The sequence below is a fragment of the Hyperolius riggenbachi genome, chromosome 4, assembly GCF_040937935.1.
Source record: "Hyperolius riggenbachi isolate aHypRig1 chromosome 4, aHypRig1.pri, whole genome shotgun sequence".
Taxonomy (NCBI): Eukaryota; Metazoa; Chordata; class Amphibia; order Anura; family Hyperoliidae; genus Hyperolius; species Hyperolius riggenbachi.
Genome location: NC_090649.1, coordinates 465,346,182 through 465,364,445, shown reverse-complemented (window position 1 = coordinate 465,364,445; position 18,264 = coordinate 465,346,182). Strand labels below are relative to the sequence as shown.

At 46.3% G+C, this 18,264-nt stretch overlaps 1 protein-coding gene across 4 annotated transcripts in view; it reads right to left on the bottom strand.

The window, feature by feature from the left end:
• DNAH14 (dynein axonemal heavy chain 14) overlaps positions 1-18,264 on the bottom strand; it is a 237,921-nt gene that overhangs the window by 79,829 nt on the left and 139,828 nt on the right. For all 4 annotated transcript variants that reach the window (XM_068232854.1, XM_068232855.1, XM_068232856.1 and 1 more), the window contains 2 exons: positions 16,797-16,913; positions 1,709-1,849 (listed from right to left, as the gene is read on the bottom strand). In XM_068232854.1, coding sequence (XP_068088955.1) covers positions 1,709-1,849; positions 16,797-16,913 — 258 coding nt within the window. The remainder of the gene's footprint in view (positions 1-1,708; positions 1,850-16,796; positions 16,914-18,264) is intronic.

Sequence of the window (18,264 nt, the reverse complement as noted above, 5' to 3'; positions counted from 1 at the left end):
TCTTTAAGTTAAGGTGAGATCTCTAAAGTTAGCTCTTCAATCCTTAAAATAACTACAGAATTATAAACTTAAAGTGAACCTCCAGACTAAAAATCTCCTCAGCAGCACTGAAAAGCCTTGGTGTTTCTTTAACAGTTTCACAGTATTAGAACTTTGTTTTTCTTACTTAAACCTCATTTTTAGCTGCACAGAAGCAAAGCTCCACCCCATCAAAGAAAACTGCCCGGGCATTTTTCCCCTGATGCTGTGCAAAGCATGATGGGATTTCCTATGTTGTTCTCGTTGCCTAGCGACTGGGAGGGATGATCAGGACACAGGACAGTTGCTACTGTCTCATGCTCCCTGTTACCTCCTTTCAACCAAAAAGATGGCAGCCCCCATGAAATCAAACATTTTCCTGTTCTTTTAAAACAGGGTGGGTAAGAGATTCTATTACCTATCTATTTTAATTAACATAACTAATGTAACTTAATGACAGTACGTTCCTTTAGGCTGAAGTTCCTCTTTAACTAGCCCTCTAGTATCTGTAACCAGAGGTACCCCTTAGTATTATGCAGCCCCTTAATATATAGGTAGCCAGAAGGACCCCTCATAAAGGTAGCCAGTTGTGACCCCTCCTCCCATGCAGAGTAACATGAGGGGAGCACAGGAAAGAAGAAACTCGCCTCTCCAGGCTCTTAAAGAGAACCTAAACTGAAAATAAAAAGTCAAAATAACCATACAGAGGTCATACTTGCCTCCTGTGTAGTCTACTATTCAATCTCTTTCTCATCTCCTGCGTCCCATTTGTCCACTGTGATCAATGGATTTCTTTGTCCTCCATTTTGAAAATGGCCATTCCCCCATAACAGCTTCCTGGTCAGCACACTGTTAAACTGTAATATCACCCACTTGAGCCATAGGGAAACATGGATATTACCTTGCACATTCATTTGTAACTGACAGCTGCTGATATATAACTGACAGCAACTGGTATATTTCAGTTCTGACAAAATATTGTCAGAACTGGAAGGTATCACTGTAAGAAGAAAATGGTGAGCTACTGAGAGGAACTGATGGTGAGGTTAGTATGTTATATTCATTTGCAGCTATGTCATGTCTTTGTTTTAAATAATGTTCCTCACTTCAGGTTCCCTTTAAAGCAATCTACCATCTTCTGGTGTCTCCGCCTCTACGATTAGAGTGCCCTCTCTCATCACAAAACCTAACGGCGGGTAATGTGATGAGTGAGGGCACTATAGTCTTCAAGTCAGGGACACCTGGAGACAAGAGGATACTGGAGACTGAAGAGGATAGTTACTTCTCTTGCGTTACTCATCACCTTAGTAGGCCTGCCATGAGTCCAGCCATGGACCAGCGTATCACAGCTGACCTCTCACACGGAGCCCCTCTTGGTTATGGGCCCCATAGCAGATGCTGTGGTGATCCCTACACCACTGGCTGGGGGACCTCCATGTAGTTTTTGCCCAGGGCTCCATTGTGGCTAGAACCAGTCCGGTGAGTTCCCATTGACTCTAACTGATACCTCTGGATTAGGCCTTCACGTTACAAGTTTTATGAATGGCTACTGTGAATGTAATGGAGTGTTTGATGGAGGCTTTTCTGGAGCAGAACTTGTACAGGATGTATTTCTTGTCTGTCGTAAAGGAGGATTGGCCATCTGGGGAGAAGCTTAATCAAAACACATTTATGTTCACTATAAGCTCACCAGTGAGGAGGACAGGATGCTTGGCTAGAAGCAGTAGGCTGGTGAGGAAAGAATATCTCACACTGTCTACAGTAGAGATGAAGTTCTGAACAGCGCCCCCTCTGTCCTTTACAGGGCTCAGCTCTGAAAATAGTAATGTCTCTAAAAAAACAAACAAAAAAAACAAAAACAGTTAAAATTTCATGCAGAAACAACAATTTCTTAATGGACAACTATAGTATTTGCACTGAACCTAATTGGCCACCTGTGACTGGTTGTAATAGTTTTGATTAGTATTGCCCTTGTCTTATCCAAAATAGGAAGCTTACTGTATTTGCATGCTGAGATAAGATTATTACTGCAGAAAAAGCTTCTCACAATCCTGTTGGTACTGCACAGTTCTTGCAGTTAGGCAAAAGCACCAATACCAGGTGGGGGAAAAAATGAGGGACATACATAGACTTATTTTAGAAAACCAAAGGGGGTTTGCACATATTTTTGGTGCACTTGGTAATTTTTTATTTTTGAATGTTATTATATCTCCCTTTAGCCATGCCGTACACCATCACTTTGAGATGCAAAATAACATTATTAAAAAGTGATCTACATGGCTCCACCTAATGTGCCAGAGTGGTGCATTGTGGTCTTGCTTTCTGGACACATGCTGTAGATGATGACCTGTCACTACCTTCTAGTTGAAGATGGCAATACTGTGCTTTGTAGCACTCTCAGTAGAAGTCCTCCTGACTCCACTTTTACTTCTTACAGAATGCTGGTGACTCTCCATAACTAGACACCATGGGCTTGATTCACAAAGCGGTGCAAAGTGTTTGCACGCCTGTGAAAAGCCCTTTATCACGCCTAAACTCAGTTTAGGCGTGATAAGAAGAAACTCGCGCGATCTCCCGCGCGCAAAGTTTTGCGCGCGTAGCGCACCGCACTGCGCGCGCAGTGTACAGTGCTTCGCGCGCAGCGTCCATTGAGCCCTATGGGACTTTGCGGTGCGCTACGCGCGCAAAATTTTGCGCGCGGGAGCTTCGCGCGAAGAGCAGCACAAATCGGTGATAACTCAGCTTTGCACGGCTTATCATGCCTAAAGTCTTTTAGGCGTGATAACTGAGTTATCACCGCTTTGTGAATCAAGCCCCATGTGTAATATACCAGCAATATAACGCCAGTGGAGGTGACCTTTGTGAGCCTGCCATAACTGATTACTGCACTGTGATAAAATGCCTTGTCAGCACAAAGGCTATAAGATAAACATGAAAGGTACAGAGGTAGACAGGTCATTCCTGGTCACCTGTGATGAGTTTCTGTGCTGCGGAGGCCTGGAGGATTCCCCAGGAGTATCTGTGCTGCGGAGGCCTGCAGGATTCCCCAGGAGTATCTGTGCTGCGTAGGCCTGCAGGATTCCCCAGGAGTATCTGTGCTGCGGAGGCCTGCAGGATTCCCCAGGAGTATCTGTGCTGCGGAGGCCTGCAGGATTCCCCAGGTGTATCTGTGCTGCGGAGGCCTGCAGGATTCCCCAGGAGTATCTGTGCTGCAGAGGCCTGCAGGATTCCCCAGGAGTATCTGTGCTGCAGAGGCCTGCAGGATTCCCCAGGAGAATCTGTGCTGCGGAGGCCTGCAGGATTCCCCAGGAGAATCTGTGCTGCGGAGGCCTGCAGGATTCCCCAGGAGTATCTGTGCTGCGGAGGCCTGCAGGATTCCCCAGGAGTATCTGTGCTGCGGAGGCCTGCAGGATTCCCCAGGAGTATCTGTGCTGCGGAGGCCTGCAGGATTCCCCAGGAGAATCTGTGCTGCGGAGGCCTGCAGGATTCCCCAGGAGTATCTGTGCTGCGGAGGCCTGCAGGATTCCCCAGGAGAATCTGTGCTGCGGAGGCCTGCAGGATTCCCCAGGAGTATCTGTGCTGCGGAGGCCTGCAGGATTCCCCAGGAGTATCTGTGCTGCGGAGGCCTGCAGGATTCCCCAGGAGTATCTGTGCTGCGGAGGCCTGCAGGATTCCCCAGGAGTATCTGTGCTGCGGAGGCCTGCAGGATTCCCCAGGAGTATCTGTGCTGCGGAGGCCTGCAGGATTCCCCAGGTGTATCTGTGCTGCGGAGGCCTGCAGGATTCCCCAGGAGTATCTGTGCTGCGGAGGCCTGCAGGATTCCCCAGGAGTATCTGTGCTGCGGAGGCCTGCAGGATTCCCCAGGAGTATCTGTGCTGCGGAGGCCTGCAGGATTCCCCAGGAGAATCTGTGCTGCGGAGGCCTGCAGGATTCCCCAGGTGTATCTGTGCTGCGGAGGCCTGCAGGATTCCCCAGGAGTATCTGTGCTGCGGAGGCCTGCAGGATTCCCCAGGAGTATCTGTGCTGCGGAGGCCTGCAGGATTACCCAGGAGTATCTGTGCTGCGGAGGCCTGCAGGATTACCCAGGAGAATCTGTGCTGCGGAGGCCTGCAGGATTCCCCAGGAGTATCTGTGCTGCGGAGGCCTGCAGGATTCCCCAGGAGTATCTGTGCTGCGGAGGCCTGCAGGATTCCCCAGGAGTATCTGTGCTGCGGAGGCCTGCAGGATTCCCCAGGAGTATCTGTGCTGCGGAGGCCTGCAGGATTACCCAGGAGAATCTGTGCTGCGGAGGCCTGCAGGATTCCCCAGGAGAATCTGTGCTGCGGAGGCCTGCAGGATTCCCCACAGCTATGGTGGAGAGACTACAAGTGCTTCGCAAGGTTCACCTTACCCTCCATACACCGCAATCCACACAAGACACATAAAGGGTGGATAATAGATGGAAACTGGAGGAGTCTGCATTCCACTGGGCAACCAGTTACATTTCTGTCATTTTAATATCACAGGTTAGACCAGAGAGTAGGGGAAAAAAAAGTGTGAGCTCCTTGGAGGACAGTAAGTGACACGACTATGCACTCTGTACAGTACTGCAGAGGATGACAGTGCCATATAAAGACATAATAATAATAATATGGTAGGACATTAAACTATGATAGGATTAGATTGTGAGCTGATCTGAGGATAGTCAGTCAGTGACATGACTGTGTACTCTATAAAGTGCTGCAGAAGGCGTAGATATTATATAAATACATAATAATAATATGGTAGGACATTAGACTATGACTATGGTAGGGATTAGATTGTGAGCTCCTCTGAGGACAGTCAGTGACATGACTATGTACTCTGAAAAATGCTGCAGAAGATGTCAGGACAACGTTATATAAATACATAATAATAATAATAATCTGGTAGGGCATTAGACTATGACTATAGAAGGGATTAGTCTGTAAGCTCCTCTAAGGACAGTTAGTGACATAACTATGTACTCTGTACACTGCTGCAGAAGATGCCAGTGCTGTATAAATACATAATAATAATATGGTGGGACATTGGACTATGGCTATGGCAGGGATTAGCGTGTGAGCTCCTCTGAGGACAGTCAGTGACATGACTATGTACGGTACTCTGTAAAGTGCTTCTGGAGATGCCAAAGCTATATAAATACATAATAATATTGTAGGACATTAGACTGACTATGGTAGGATTACATTGTGAGCTCCTCTGAGGACAGTCAGTGACATGGCTATGCACTCTGTAAAGTCTTCCACTTTAAATGCTGAAACGTCTCATCTGGAGATGTATGAAGGAGCCGGCGTTGCCCATTTTTTGTAATTATAAATAATAATGTAGACAGTAAGCACCTGCCACAGGATTAATGAATAAGGAGGTGTATAATTAATGAATTATCGTTACTTGAGCCAATTCTCCCCCATGACGGGCGACCCACAAGATAGGGGTTAACCAGTCCAAATTCCACAATTAAACTCAGCTGCAGCAAAGCGCAGCTCTCAGAACGGGAAAGGCAGAGAATGCCGAGAACTCAGAGCCATTCATCCGGTGATTAATGCGGCCTGTCTGCCGTCAGATTTGTCCCCGAGCATATGGCCTTTAACAAAGTGAAAAATTACAGCACAAAGACGCAGGAAAACAAAAGAGCAAAATCGCTCGCAAGGAAAACTTCATAAACGGGAGCGGGGAGAGGCGATGGGGGCTCCGTCCAACTCAGTTTCACTCCACGCTATAAATATTTCTCGTACCGTCGGGTATCGGATGGTTCATCTACTATGTAGGCAGAGAGAAGGCCAGATACAGCGGCAGAGGGAACACAATTATAATGTGAGGGGAAGATAAATGGGCAGAGTCACAAAACAATAACCACATGCAGAATGTGAAATCAGCAACTGCTTTGTGATAAAAAAAAAAAAAAAAACAGCAGCAGCAGATGCAACAATAAAACAGAAAAACAAATCAACAATGAAGGAAGATCCACAATGCAGGAGGGGGTGCTCTGTTTATAAAGGGAATATGTCGTTTTTTTTCTTTAAGGGATACATTTGAATTCGGCGCCGGTAGACTTGGGCGCAGGACACAGCCGGTATATGGCTGATGCTGCTCCTGCACAAGTCCGCTACTATTCCCCCTCCAGGCCGCCATGGATAGTGGGGAATGATATAATTTGGCTTCCAGCTATTGCTGAAGGCCGAATTATTGTGTTTTAAAAGCAACTTCAGCTCCGTCTTCTGGCGGCGCTGAAGTCACTTTCCTATTACAGTCTATGGTGGCGCAGGCTGCACCCAAATCAGTACTTTTCCGTTAGCCGGTCGCATCCACTAGGTGGAGATAAAACTCCACCAGAGTTACATCTTTCCCTACTATCCATGGCGGCCTGGAGGGGGAATAGTAATTAACGCCACCTAGTGGATGCGCCCGGCTAACGAAAAAAGTACCCCCAAATCTTCCTACACTGAAAAGAACTGCTCCGCTTTAAGGCCCTTTTACACTTGCATTGAAAACCAGTGTTGCGTTACTGTGTTTACCGCAGGGTAAGGCAACAGGAACGCAAGGCCATGGGGCCTAGAACAATTAAAGCGTTGCATCTGAAGTTCCCGATCCACCACCGAGCCGCCGCAAATTCAACAGCGCGACATCAGGCGACACAGTGGCGGTGGAAATTATGTAAGTCAATGGGCGACACATACATTTTAAAAATGTTGGTGGCGCACATGGGCGAAACGACAGGAATACAACGGGGAAACCCGGGAATTCCAGTGACGTACCTCTTGTCCAGCACGGAGTACGTCATTGGGCGAGGGGCGGCGAGGAGAGTGCGGGGGGTTGAGACGTCGCTATGCATATGGACCTGTAAGCGCACTCCGCCGCAGAGTCATATGTTTGTAATATTGTGCGTTGCGGTGAGATTCAGCGGAGGCGGGGCATTGCACCGCAAATGCACAGCTCAGGTGTTGAGTTCCAGTTACCTATTTTGCATTATATGAACAGACACTTTAGAATGAAACAAAATCTGCAGGGGAGTGTTCTGTTCAAGATCTGCAGGGGAGGGCAGTATACAAAATGTGAAGGGGAGCGTTCTATTCAAGATCTGCAGGGGAGTTTTTATTTAAGATCTGCAGGGAAGTATTCTGTTCAAGATCTGCAAAGGAGCATTCTATTTTTAAGATCTGCAGGGGAACTTTCTATTCAAGATCTGCAGGGGAACTTTCTATTCAAGATCTGCAGGGGAACTTTCTATTCAAGATCTGCAGGGGAACTTTCTATTCAAGATCTGCAGGGGAATGTTCTATTCAAGATCTGCAGGGGAACTTTCTATTCAAGATCTGCAGGGGAATGTTCTATTCAAGATCTGCAGGGGAACTTTCTATTCAAGATCTGCAGGGGAATGTTCTATTCAAGATCTGCAGGGGAACTTTCTATTCAAGATTTGCAGGGGAATGTTCTATTCAAGATTTGCAGGGGAATGTTCTATTCAAGATTTGCAGTGGAGTGTTCTATTCAAAATCTGCAGGGGAGTGTTCTATTCAAAATCTGCAGGGGAGTGTTCTATTCAAAATCTGCAGGGGAGTGTTCTATTCAAAATCTGCAGGGGAGTGTTCTATTCAAAATCTGCAGGGGAGTGTTCTATTCAAAATCTGCAGGGGAGTGTTCTATTTAAAATCTGCAGGGGAGTGTTCTATTCAAAATCTGCAGGGGAGTGTTCTATTCAAAATCTTCAGGGGAGTGTTCTATTCAAAATCTGCAGGGGAGTGTTCTATTCAAAATCTGCAGGGGAGTGTTCTATTCAAAATCTGCAGGGGCGTGTTCTATTCAAGATTTGCAGGGGAGTGTTCTATTCAAGATCTGCAGGGGAGTGTTCTATTCAAGATCTGCAAGGGAGTGTTCTATTCAAGATCTGCAAGGGAGTGTTCTATTCAAGATCTGCAGGGGAGTGTTCTATTCAAGATCTGCAGAGGAGTGTTCTATTCAAGATCTGCAGGGGAGTGTTCTATTCAAGATCTGCAGGGGCGTTCTATTCAATACATGCAGGAAAGTGATCTGTTCAAGATCTGCAGGGGAACGTTCTAGACAGATGTGCAGGGGAGCGTTTCTATACAAGTTTCTAAACACTAACCCAACATGTTTCACTCAATAACAATAAGGGCTTCATCAGGGGAACAAACAAATCAGTGTAGTGCTGACAAGGTGCAAACATTCTGCAATACATATAAGCATACGCTCAAGTCAAAGCCCACTGCTCATATTAGACCGCTGTGGCCATATTGCCCGTACAAAGAACTCTTTATTGGTTCTTGCTTCTCCCTGTTTTTTGTGCATTCTTTTGTTTTCTAGATGGTTATTTGCACTACAAATCTCTCTCGGAATTTTAAAGGGATACTTTAGGTGAGAGTGAGATGGGGCTGCCATCTTTATTTCCTTTTAAACAATACTAGTTGCTTGGCCATCCAGCTTTTCATTGTGGCTGCAGAAGTGTCTGAATCACACACCTGAAACAAGCATGGGGTTAATCTAGTCAAACTTCAATCAGAAACACCTGGGCGGCGATCTATGGCTCAGGGTATTAGAGATAGGGCTAAGCAGGACTGCCAGGCCTCCATATCTCTCTCTTTTTAGATTCCCTTTAATAGAGGTGGTAAGCAATGGCAGCCTCCATGTTTCTCCTATACTAAGGCTACTTTAAAACACTGTTAAAAGAAACGATAAATGTTATACCTACAGAAATAAAATAAAAAATCTGTTGTTTTATTATGTTTCAGAGCTAACCCCCTCCTGTTTAACCTTTCCTGAACAGGCAAGTTTCATTGGGAGTGAGAAACGTAGAGAAGTCTTTTTGCAAGTGGAATCTCCTCTCAGGTCCTCTAGGGGGCGACAGAGACTTTCTGACTGCAGTAGACAGAAGAGAAGTCTAAAATCTATCTTGCAGATTAGGCACTCCGCACTCAATCCAAACCAATGTTATAACTGCAGCACTGCTCCGTAGCACAGCCTGATATGGCAGTAGCTGGATAGTGTACTGGTTAAGGGCACCACCTTTGGTGGCTAGGGTCAGTACCTATTCAGTAAGGAGTTTAAGGCAAGACTATCTAACACTGCAGGGTGGCCTCTTGATGCGTGTCCTTAGTGGCTGCAGCTCTTGAGCGCTTTGAGTTTGTGAGGAGAAAAGCGCTATACAAATGTTTGGATTCGGATTATGATATAGAGTGCAAGTCCTTTGCCCTTCCTTGTTTATAGAGAAAAAAAAAGAGCACCAGAACACCGCTCACTCGAACAGGGACAGTGCTGGAACCAGGAAGGCAAATCCAAGGAAACTGTAGCAAAAGGAAGGGATCCGCACATGTCCTAAAATGATCCTTTATTATGGACGTATCCAAAACACCAATCACGCATCAGTAGCTAACATGTTTCAGACCTACTGGTCCTTAATCATAGCTAAAATAAAAATGGCACAGAAAAACCATATATACCCACCCCCTGTGAGGGGGGCGGCCCCAAACCGGGGATACGCCCTCCAACCTCACAGATGGGAGGGGATATTTAACAAGAGAGTAGGTGTGGAATTTTGACATATAGAACATCTTAATTGAGACCAAACATTGCTCAAATCAAGGAAATCAAATAGTAACAACCTCACTCCAAGCGTAGCAATAAAATGGTAAAATCAACTAAATATATAAAAATTAAAAATAGGGAGGGAGAAAAAGCGGCCCTATAGCAGCACTATGTGATTAGAGCTAGGTCCCATCGAGAGTTCAGACCTTGAGGGAGTCTTGTGCCTAGCCTAAAGATCCATAAAGCCTCACGACTTTTTAGCTGTTTGGATATATCGCCACCCCTCACATTCTGAGACACCCTTTCCAGACCATGAAAAGAGAAAGAAGACATATCGCCATGATGGACTTGGCGAAAATGTTTCGCCACATTCGAGACATTCGAGCTTAACCATCCAGGACCGCAATAATGTTCACCAATTCTGGCACGTAAAGGCCTGGTGGTGCACCCTACATATTGCAGGGCGCACTCACTACAGGTAACCAAATAAATAACACTACGGGTGCCACAATTGATAAACTGTTTTATAGGAAACCTGCGACCGTTGGAGGCAGAAGTAGCCTCCCGAGTCCGGGTATGTACATGACAGTAATGACAGGTCCTAACACCACAGCGATAAGAGCCTATGGTGTTAAGCCAAGTGGGAATTCTCGACCCGGAATTATAGAGACTTGGGGATAGTGACTGGGCCAGGGTAGGGGCACGCCTACTGGCAAAACGAACCCCCTGTTGTAATACACAGCGTAAATCCTCATCACCCTCCAAAATTGGGAGGTATTTCCTCAGGATCGAAACGATCCTATTATACTCAGTGCTAAAGGTTGTCACAAATGTAGGTTTGGAATTTGTACTGTTACCCCTATTAATACCCTTCAGGAGTTGTTCTCTATCCCTGGAGTTGGCCCGCAATTTGCCCCTCCTAATCATCCAATCCGGATATCCCCTCTCTCGCAGCCTCATTTCAACTTTATCAAACTCCTCTCCGAGCCATGTAGCCTCCGAGCAGTTACGTCGGGCTCTAATAAACTCCCCTACGGGGACCCCGCGAATAGTATGCCCCGGATGGCAGCTCGTGGCTCGAAGGGTGGTATTCCCACTACAGGGTTTCCGATACGTTTTAGTATGTACTTTCCCTCTAATTGGGTCACCCACCAGAGTGACATCCAGATAATCAATAAAAGTGGCATGCCAATTGGACGTGAACTGTAAGTTGAAAGTATTAGCATTAAGATAACTCAAAAATGCAGGAATGTCTGTAGGTAACCCTCTCCAAACAAGGAGAAGGTCGTCGATGTACCTCCCGTACCACGCAACACTCCCCAAAAGGGGGCTCCCGCCTCCAAAGATGCAGCGCTCCTCCCACCACCCCATATAGAGGTTGGCTAGGGACGGAGAGAATTTAGCCCCCATGGAAGCGCCACACCTCTGGAGGTAGAAGCCACCATCGAACATAAAATAGTTGCGGGCCAGGAGGTACTCGACGGCCAGACAGATGAAAGTCCGAAGATCTTCAGGGTAGGCAGAATATTTAGTAAGATGGTATCTAATGGCCTCCACAGCGGGGCCATGGGGTATGGAAGAATAGAGGGCCTTAACGTCAATGGTGATCCACGTGTAATGCTCCTTCCAGGCAAAGCCCCCCATACTTGAGAGGAGATGCTTGGTATCCCTGATAAAACCCGGGAGACGTCTCACCAAAGGCTGAAGCAGGGAGTCTACCCACTCACTCAGGCGCTCCCTCAGGGACCCAATGCCAGCCACAATGGGCCTGCCCTCTGGGGGAACGCCCGGTTTGTGGATCTTAGGGAGATGGTGAAAAATTGGGGTGATCGGATGGGCCACACCCAAATAGTCCACCATTTTCTGGTCCAAAACACCTAGACTGTGGCCAAAGGATAATAGATGCATGAGCTCCTTCTGAAAGGACAAACTGGGATCCCCTCTTAGTTTCTGATATACAACAGGATCACCCAGTTGTCTCAATGCTTCAGTTCTATAACTGTCGTTGTCGAGAACGACAACAGCCCCCCCCTTATCAGCGCTACGTATGACAATGTTAGAGTTACTCTTAAGCTCAAAGAGGGCCTGTCGCTCCCGACGCGACAGATTAGAATCACCCATTTTCCGACTACTCTCCAATTCAACTAGATCCCTCTCCACCAGTTCCTGGAACGTCTCAACGTGGTGGGTTCTACTAGTTAAGGGATAGAAATCTGGGTTGCGAGTCTGGATTGGCTTAACATCATCAAGGGAGATTATTCCGGTACTTTCAGACGCCAGATGATCCAAAGCCCATCTAGCGCTGGTTTCCTCAAAATCCCCAATATCAGTAATGCCCATCACAGTCTTCTGGTCACCAGCTCTATCCATATTGTGGTCAGAAAAATGCTTACGTAATAGAAGACTTCGCACGAACCTATTTACATCCACAATCGTGTCAAATACATTCATGTGATTGGTCGGTGCGAATGAAAGGCCCCTACCTAGAACCCGTTTCTCCACTTCAGAAAGCACATGACGAGAAAGATTAACTACACTACACACCCCATTCCCCACCGCTGTGGATCTGTGAATTCTATGTTTTAAACCCGCCCGTCTGGTCTTCCTTCTCCTCCTCTCCTGCCCTTCCTGCGACCCTTCCTCTGTCTCTTGTAGTATGTAGCCTGGCCTGGCGTGTTTTTTGAAAGGCCAGAAATGGCAGCAGCCTGCGTGGATTGACTATCCCCAACTATGTCAGGGGTGTCTGAGAACTCAGAAACCTCTGGTGAACTAAAACTCACTCGTCTGTTCTGTTGTCTATAAGGTCTACGTAAAATGGGTCTTGGTGACTTAGGGGACCTTGCCATAGACTCCCATCTGCCCCACTCGTATACAACATTGGACTTATAATCTTCCACATCTCTTAGATATTTAGATCTTTTGGTTTCAGTAATAATCGATTCTAATTTAGTGATGTTATCCTGCATTCTTTTGTTTAAAACATCAAATTGATCAAAAACTCTAAATCTCAAAATATTTGTTTTCAAATCTGTAATTTTAACATTAAGATCAATGAGTTTTTCTTCCTCATAAGAGATGATAAGTCTCATCAGAGCCAAAGAACAGTCCGTTAGAATGACATTCCATTCCACAATAAATTGTTCAGAATAGACTGTGGTTGGCACTTTTCTAATACGGAGTCCCCTGGGTATGATTTTCTCAGCAACATACTGCTTCAGTGTGGTTAGATCCCACCACACTTTAGTTTCCTTCTCCACAAGAGACTCCAATTGTGTGAAAGAGGTTCTCAGACCAATCTCAGGCTCCACCTCCCCCACATAAGGATTCCTTGAGAAGACAGCAGCAAATTTCTGACATCTGTTGGGATCATAGGCCAGATCCCCCAAGCCGATAAGGTGTCTGTCTGCCATCACAGACTCCTCTTTTTGCGGCTGGGCAGTGTCAGGGATCAATTGGGGTATATGGGTAGAAATAGTGGCCATCTGTATACGATCCATGATCTCCTCACTAGTGGGCCATTGCCAGGCGGAGTCTGGCTTCGTGGACCCCTCATTCCCATGTAAAGTCTCATTACAAGTGACCTGGGAGGCAAGTGACTGGACTTGCGAGCGTCTTGCTAGTGATACATGTCCAGAAGCATCCATAGGCGCCCCAGCAACAGATTGACTGGAGACGTCAATATTGGCAGATACATTAGCAACAGATAAACTGGAAACGTCGCCGCATGCAGCGACATTGGCAGACACATCAGCAACAGGTTGACTGGAGACATTAGTGCAGACAGAGTCACCAGCAGGCATACTCGCAACATGTTGGCTGGTGACATCAGCACAGGCAGATGGAAAGGAGCAATTACCATTAACATTCGTAAGTAAAGTCAATACCTGCTGGTCTCCTGTCTTCTCCTGGTCCCACTCCCTCAAAAGGCCCTCCATCAGGCGTTTGCAATGTGGGCGAGAATGTAAGCACCCATCCTCCACAGCCAGACCACCGCTCAGAGCCTCCATCGGTTGCTTTGGCCTGGCGCCTAATGATGACATCACCAGGGCTGCATCCAACGGCAATGCTCCCGGACCAAGCGAGTGACGTCTACCCTGTTCTGTGAGGCCCCGGATACGGATTCCAGCCCGCTCCAAGGCAGCAATATGCGGAGCGACATCAGAACTTCCGAAGGGCTGCAGGCACACCTCACCCCCGGCAAAACCAGCCCCAAGAGACCGTGAAGCACCAGGAACAGCAGCGCCAGCATCTCCCAAGTTATGGACCGACTCAGAAAGGCATTCTCTGTGTGATGGTGTTGCGTTACACAGCGGGACATCAGGTATGGATGACACAGTTTTCAAATGGGTGATAGCAGTAATCTCTTGCTTGTTTTTGGAAGCCTGTGAGGGTTTGGGGGTTCTGAAGTATGAGTCCAACTTCGACTTATGGACATGGCTAGCGCTGTCATGCGCCCCAGTGTTGCTCCTCAGAGCTCGCTGTTCCCTCTGCGCCATAAAAACAAGGATGCGTGCGGTGTATAAATGAAAATGCCGTAGGAAAGACACTTCCAGGAGCTGGTGTGATCAAGCCAAAAGTCAATAGAGAAAAAAAAAAGAGCACCAGAACACCGCTCACTCGAACAGGGACAGTGCTGGAACCAGGAAGGCAAATCCAAGGAAACTGTAGCAAAAGGAAGGGATCCGCACATGTCCTAAAATGATCCTTTATTGATCCATCAGTAGCTAACATGTTTCAGACCTACTGGTCCTTAATCATAGCTAAAATAAAAATGGCATTTTAGCTATGATTAAGGACCAGTAGGTCTGAAACATGTTAGCTACTGATGCGTGATTGGTGTTTTGGATACGTCCATAATAAAGGATCATTTTAGGACATGTGCGGATCCCTTCCTTTTGCTACAGCTTCCTTGTTTATAGCTGTAGATTGTTAGATCCATGAAGTATCAATCGATCAGGCAGTGAATAGGAGTTATGTTGGTAATTCATTCCTTTTAAAAATGTTTTTGCCTTTTTTTGTCCTTTGTAAAAGTTATAAGCTCCAGACATTCTAAGCGCTGGCCTAACTCACCTCTCTGATTGAGGCAGGTGATAACTGGAAAAGCAAATTATTTACATGATAGTTTCAAGAATAATAGTGGTTCCTGTAAATCATATTGAGAGTGCCGGCCTATAACGCAGCAGGGGGTGTGATAACTCTCAATGGGGTGGATTCACAGAGGTTTTCTGTTAAAAGATCTCATCTTACTTATTAACTCACAACTTATTTCTAAAAACTGACAACTCATGATTTACCTCTCCATAACTGACAGCAAGTTAAAGTGGAATATAACCCTGCATTTCATCTTTGCTCTAAAACATTATTTACAGCATATTATATGCAACCAGCATTTTTTTTTTTACTAGACCAGCATTCGAAGGGTTACACACAGAGCTTGAAAGTTGAGTGCAGTGAATTGCAGACGCATCCGAACTTTAGATAATGTTATCTTGTGTTTACTTAAATGTACCAAGTGAGGAATGTGACACATTCTCTGACTGTGCAGGAGCTGCTGGAGACAGAGAGACACTGAAAGCATGTCTGCCTGCAAAACAGCAACGAATAGAAACCAGTTGTTAATAAAATGCAAAGTCAGTTCACAAAGCAAAAAACTGTACTTTTGGAAACCTATAACTTCTAAATGAATAATAATACTTATGCACAAATGCAAAAATGATAACTGTATGGCATATAAAAAGTAGGTAAACATGTTTTTATTGAATATTATGTCAGTGTTTTAAACCGCTTTAAGTACAGCGAGTTCCACTATTAGCATTTTAAGTCTAAGTATACTTGTGGTAGCCTGCATCCAATCTGCATTCAAATTTTAGATTAGGGACTAGCACATAAATTTGCACTTAATTTGCATAATTTTGCATCTGATTTGGATTCAAGGCATGTATTTAGCCCCTGGGGGTCTGTACACTCCCGATGGCTTATAAGCCAGTTGCAACCTGTGAGCGCTGTCATTTTTGTTTGTCTACACTATTAGCATGATCCGCAGTACTTGAGTAGCGCAGTAACACACGTTACTAAGCGTAACAGTCGTTAGTAACTCGTAGCAACGGTTGTGCGACTAGAAAACTGCGAGTCGCGCCAATTGCGTAACTCGCGATACTTGCTGCTTGAAATAAGGGTAACACTGCCATGCATGGCATTATTACCGCAGCGTTGTGAACCTACCCCATTAGCCCATACTGCATAGTGCAATAGAGCGAACCCGATCAGACTTGAGTATTTCCGCTGGAGCCCGAGTGGGAAGCTGGTACTGGGCCTGCACTGGAGGTAAATATTGCCATCTGCAACTGTCCAGGGGCTGCCAGCACTAGATTGATGCTGCACAGGAGGAAGGGGGCAGTCTCATTAAAATCCAAAGGCTTTTCCCTCCCGAGGTAAGTACAACACCGGGGCACTTTTCTTTATTACAGTTTCTCTTTAAATTGGACTGCATGGCTATCATCTCAGAAGGAAGCCTCTTCTAAAGATGATGCTCAAGAAAGCAGACTAAGGGCATGGGTTACTGCAAACGTCCTGTGGTCTGATGAGGCCGACATAAACTAATTTGGTTCAGATGGTTTCAAACACGTGTGTCGGCAAACAGGTGAGAAATACAAAGACAAGTCTTGCCTACAGTGAAGCATGGTGGTGGGAGTGTCAAAGCTTTGGGCTGCATGAGTGCTGCCGGCACTGGGGAGCTACAGGTCCTTGAGGGAACCATGAATGACAACATGTACTGTGACATTGTGAAGCAGAGCATGACCCCTTCCCCAGTGGCGTAGCTAAGGAGCTGTGGGCCCCCATGCAAGTTTTACAATGGGGCCCCCCAAGCACTCTATACATAACAATTGATACGGCACACCAAAATCTGCCAATGGCAACTACAGTGTCAGAGGTGCAAGAAGGGGATAGGGAACAGCTTGTTAATGATTACCACTATTCAAAGCATCTATAGAAGTAATTATTATGAGCACAGGACCAATAGAGAGCTAATACTGTAGTTGAGGAAGGGCCCTTCGGGGCCCCTCTGGCCCAAGGGCCCCGATGCGGTCGCTACCTCTGCAACCCCTATTGCTACGCCCCTGCCCTTCCCTTGATAAAGCCCCAAACTCACCTCCAAGATGACCACTGAACACAGTAGGACATACAGTACAGGCTTACAGGCAGGATACTATATTTACCTTTCTGGATTAAAGATTCAGTGGAAGGAACTAAATTGTCCCAAAGCACAAAGTTCCCGGTCTGCAGATCCACAAAGTAACTGAAGACAGAACTCTCCCCCAGCGGCATCTGAACACCTAGAAAAACAACAGAGAGCTCATTGCCAGATGTCAGTGCTACAGATGTGTACCGGCAGAGCTGGGCTCATATTCCCAGATATCAGTGCTAGAGATGTGTATCAGGAGCACTGTTCACTGAAACAGCACTCACTGAAGCCACCAATGAGCTTATATTAGCCATGTTGAACTACAAATATATCCTCCTCAACCTCTCCTTGGCTTCCCACGCCTCCTTTTGGTATCCATGACTCTGCCCTCTCCTGGTTCTCCTCTTTTTTTCTGATTGCCCCTTCCAGACTTTCTTTAATGGTAGGGATTAGATTGTGAGCCCCTCTGAGGGACAGTTAGTGACAAGACAATATACTCTGTACAGCGCTGCGTAATATGTCGACGCTATATAAATACTTAAATAAATGAATGGTAGGTGTCCCCCAGGGCTCAGTCTTCAGGTCCTTTACTTGTCTCCCTCTACATAACCTCCCGTGGCAAACTCATCTCCTCATTTGGCTTCAATTATCAACTTCACGCTGTTAACACCCAAATCTATCCTCACACCCCTTCACACTTATGATCTCCCTCCCACAGTCATTCAAACGCCCCAGACGTCCATGTCAATATAAATGGTACTTCAATTTGTCCTCTATCTGCCAAGCCCAGTGCTTGTGTGTCACCCGGCACTCTGCACTCTTTACCTCACACATCCAGAACATCTCCAGATCACATCAGCCCACTTCCACCAACGAAACATCTCTACAATTTGTCTGTTCATGGCTACCAACACCACCAAGCTCCTGGCTCACTCTCTTGGCATCGCCCATCTTGATTACTGCCACACCCTCCTTTCCAGACTTCCTGAGACCAGGCTCCGACCTGGAAATCTTTCATGAATACAGCTGCTAGGCTCATCAACTCCTCCCAATGCTCATCATCAGCTGCTTCACTCTGCAAATGCCTTCTATGGATCTCTGTCCTCTGCAGAAATAAAGTCCATTCACCAAACTTCCCTGTTGTACATCTCAAATCTCACACAGAAGTATTCCCATTATTGCTCTCTCCGCTCCTCTAACACTCTTTGGATTTCCATCCTACGCTCACATGCAAGACTCCAGGACTTCCCCAGAGCAGCCCCCATTCTCTGGAACTTGCTTCCCCCCCCCCCATTCAACTCGATCAAGCAAACCCTCAAGGTGTTCATCCTGGCCTATCCATCTTCCTCATCCTAGACCCCTCCTCTGAATTGTCATGACATTTTCACCTTTCACCTAGTGCATTCTTATTTCCCTCCTCTTAGATTGTAAGCCTGTTTGTCAAGGCCCTTTTCCATTGTGTTTACTACCCGTGCTACTCCATCACCGCTCAGACTCAAATA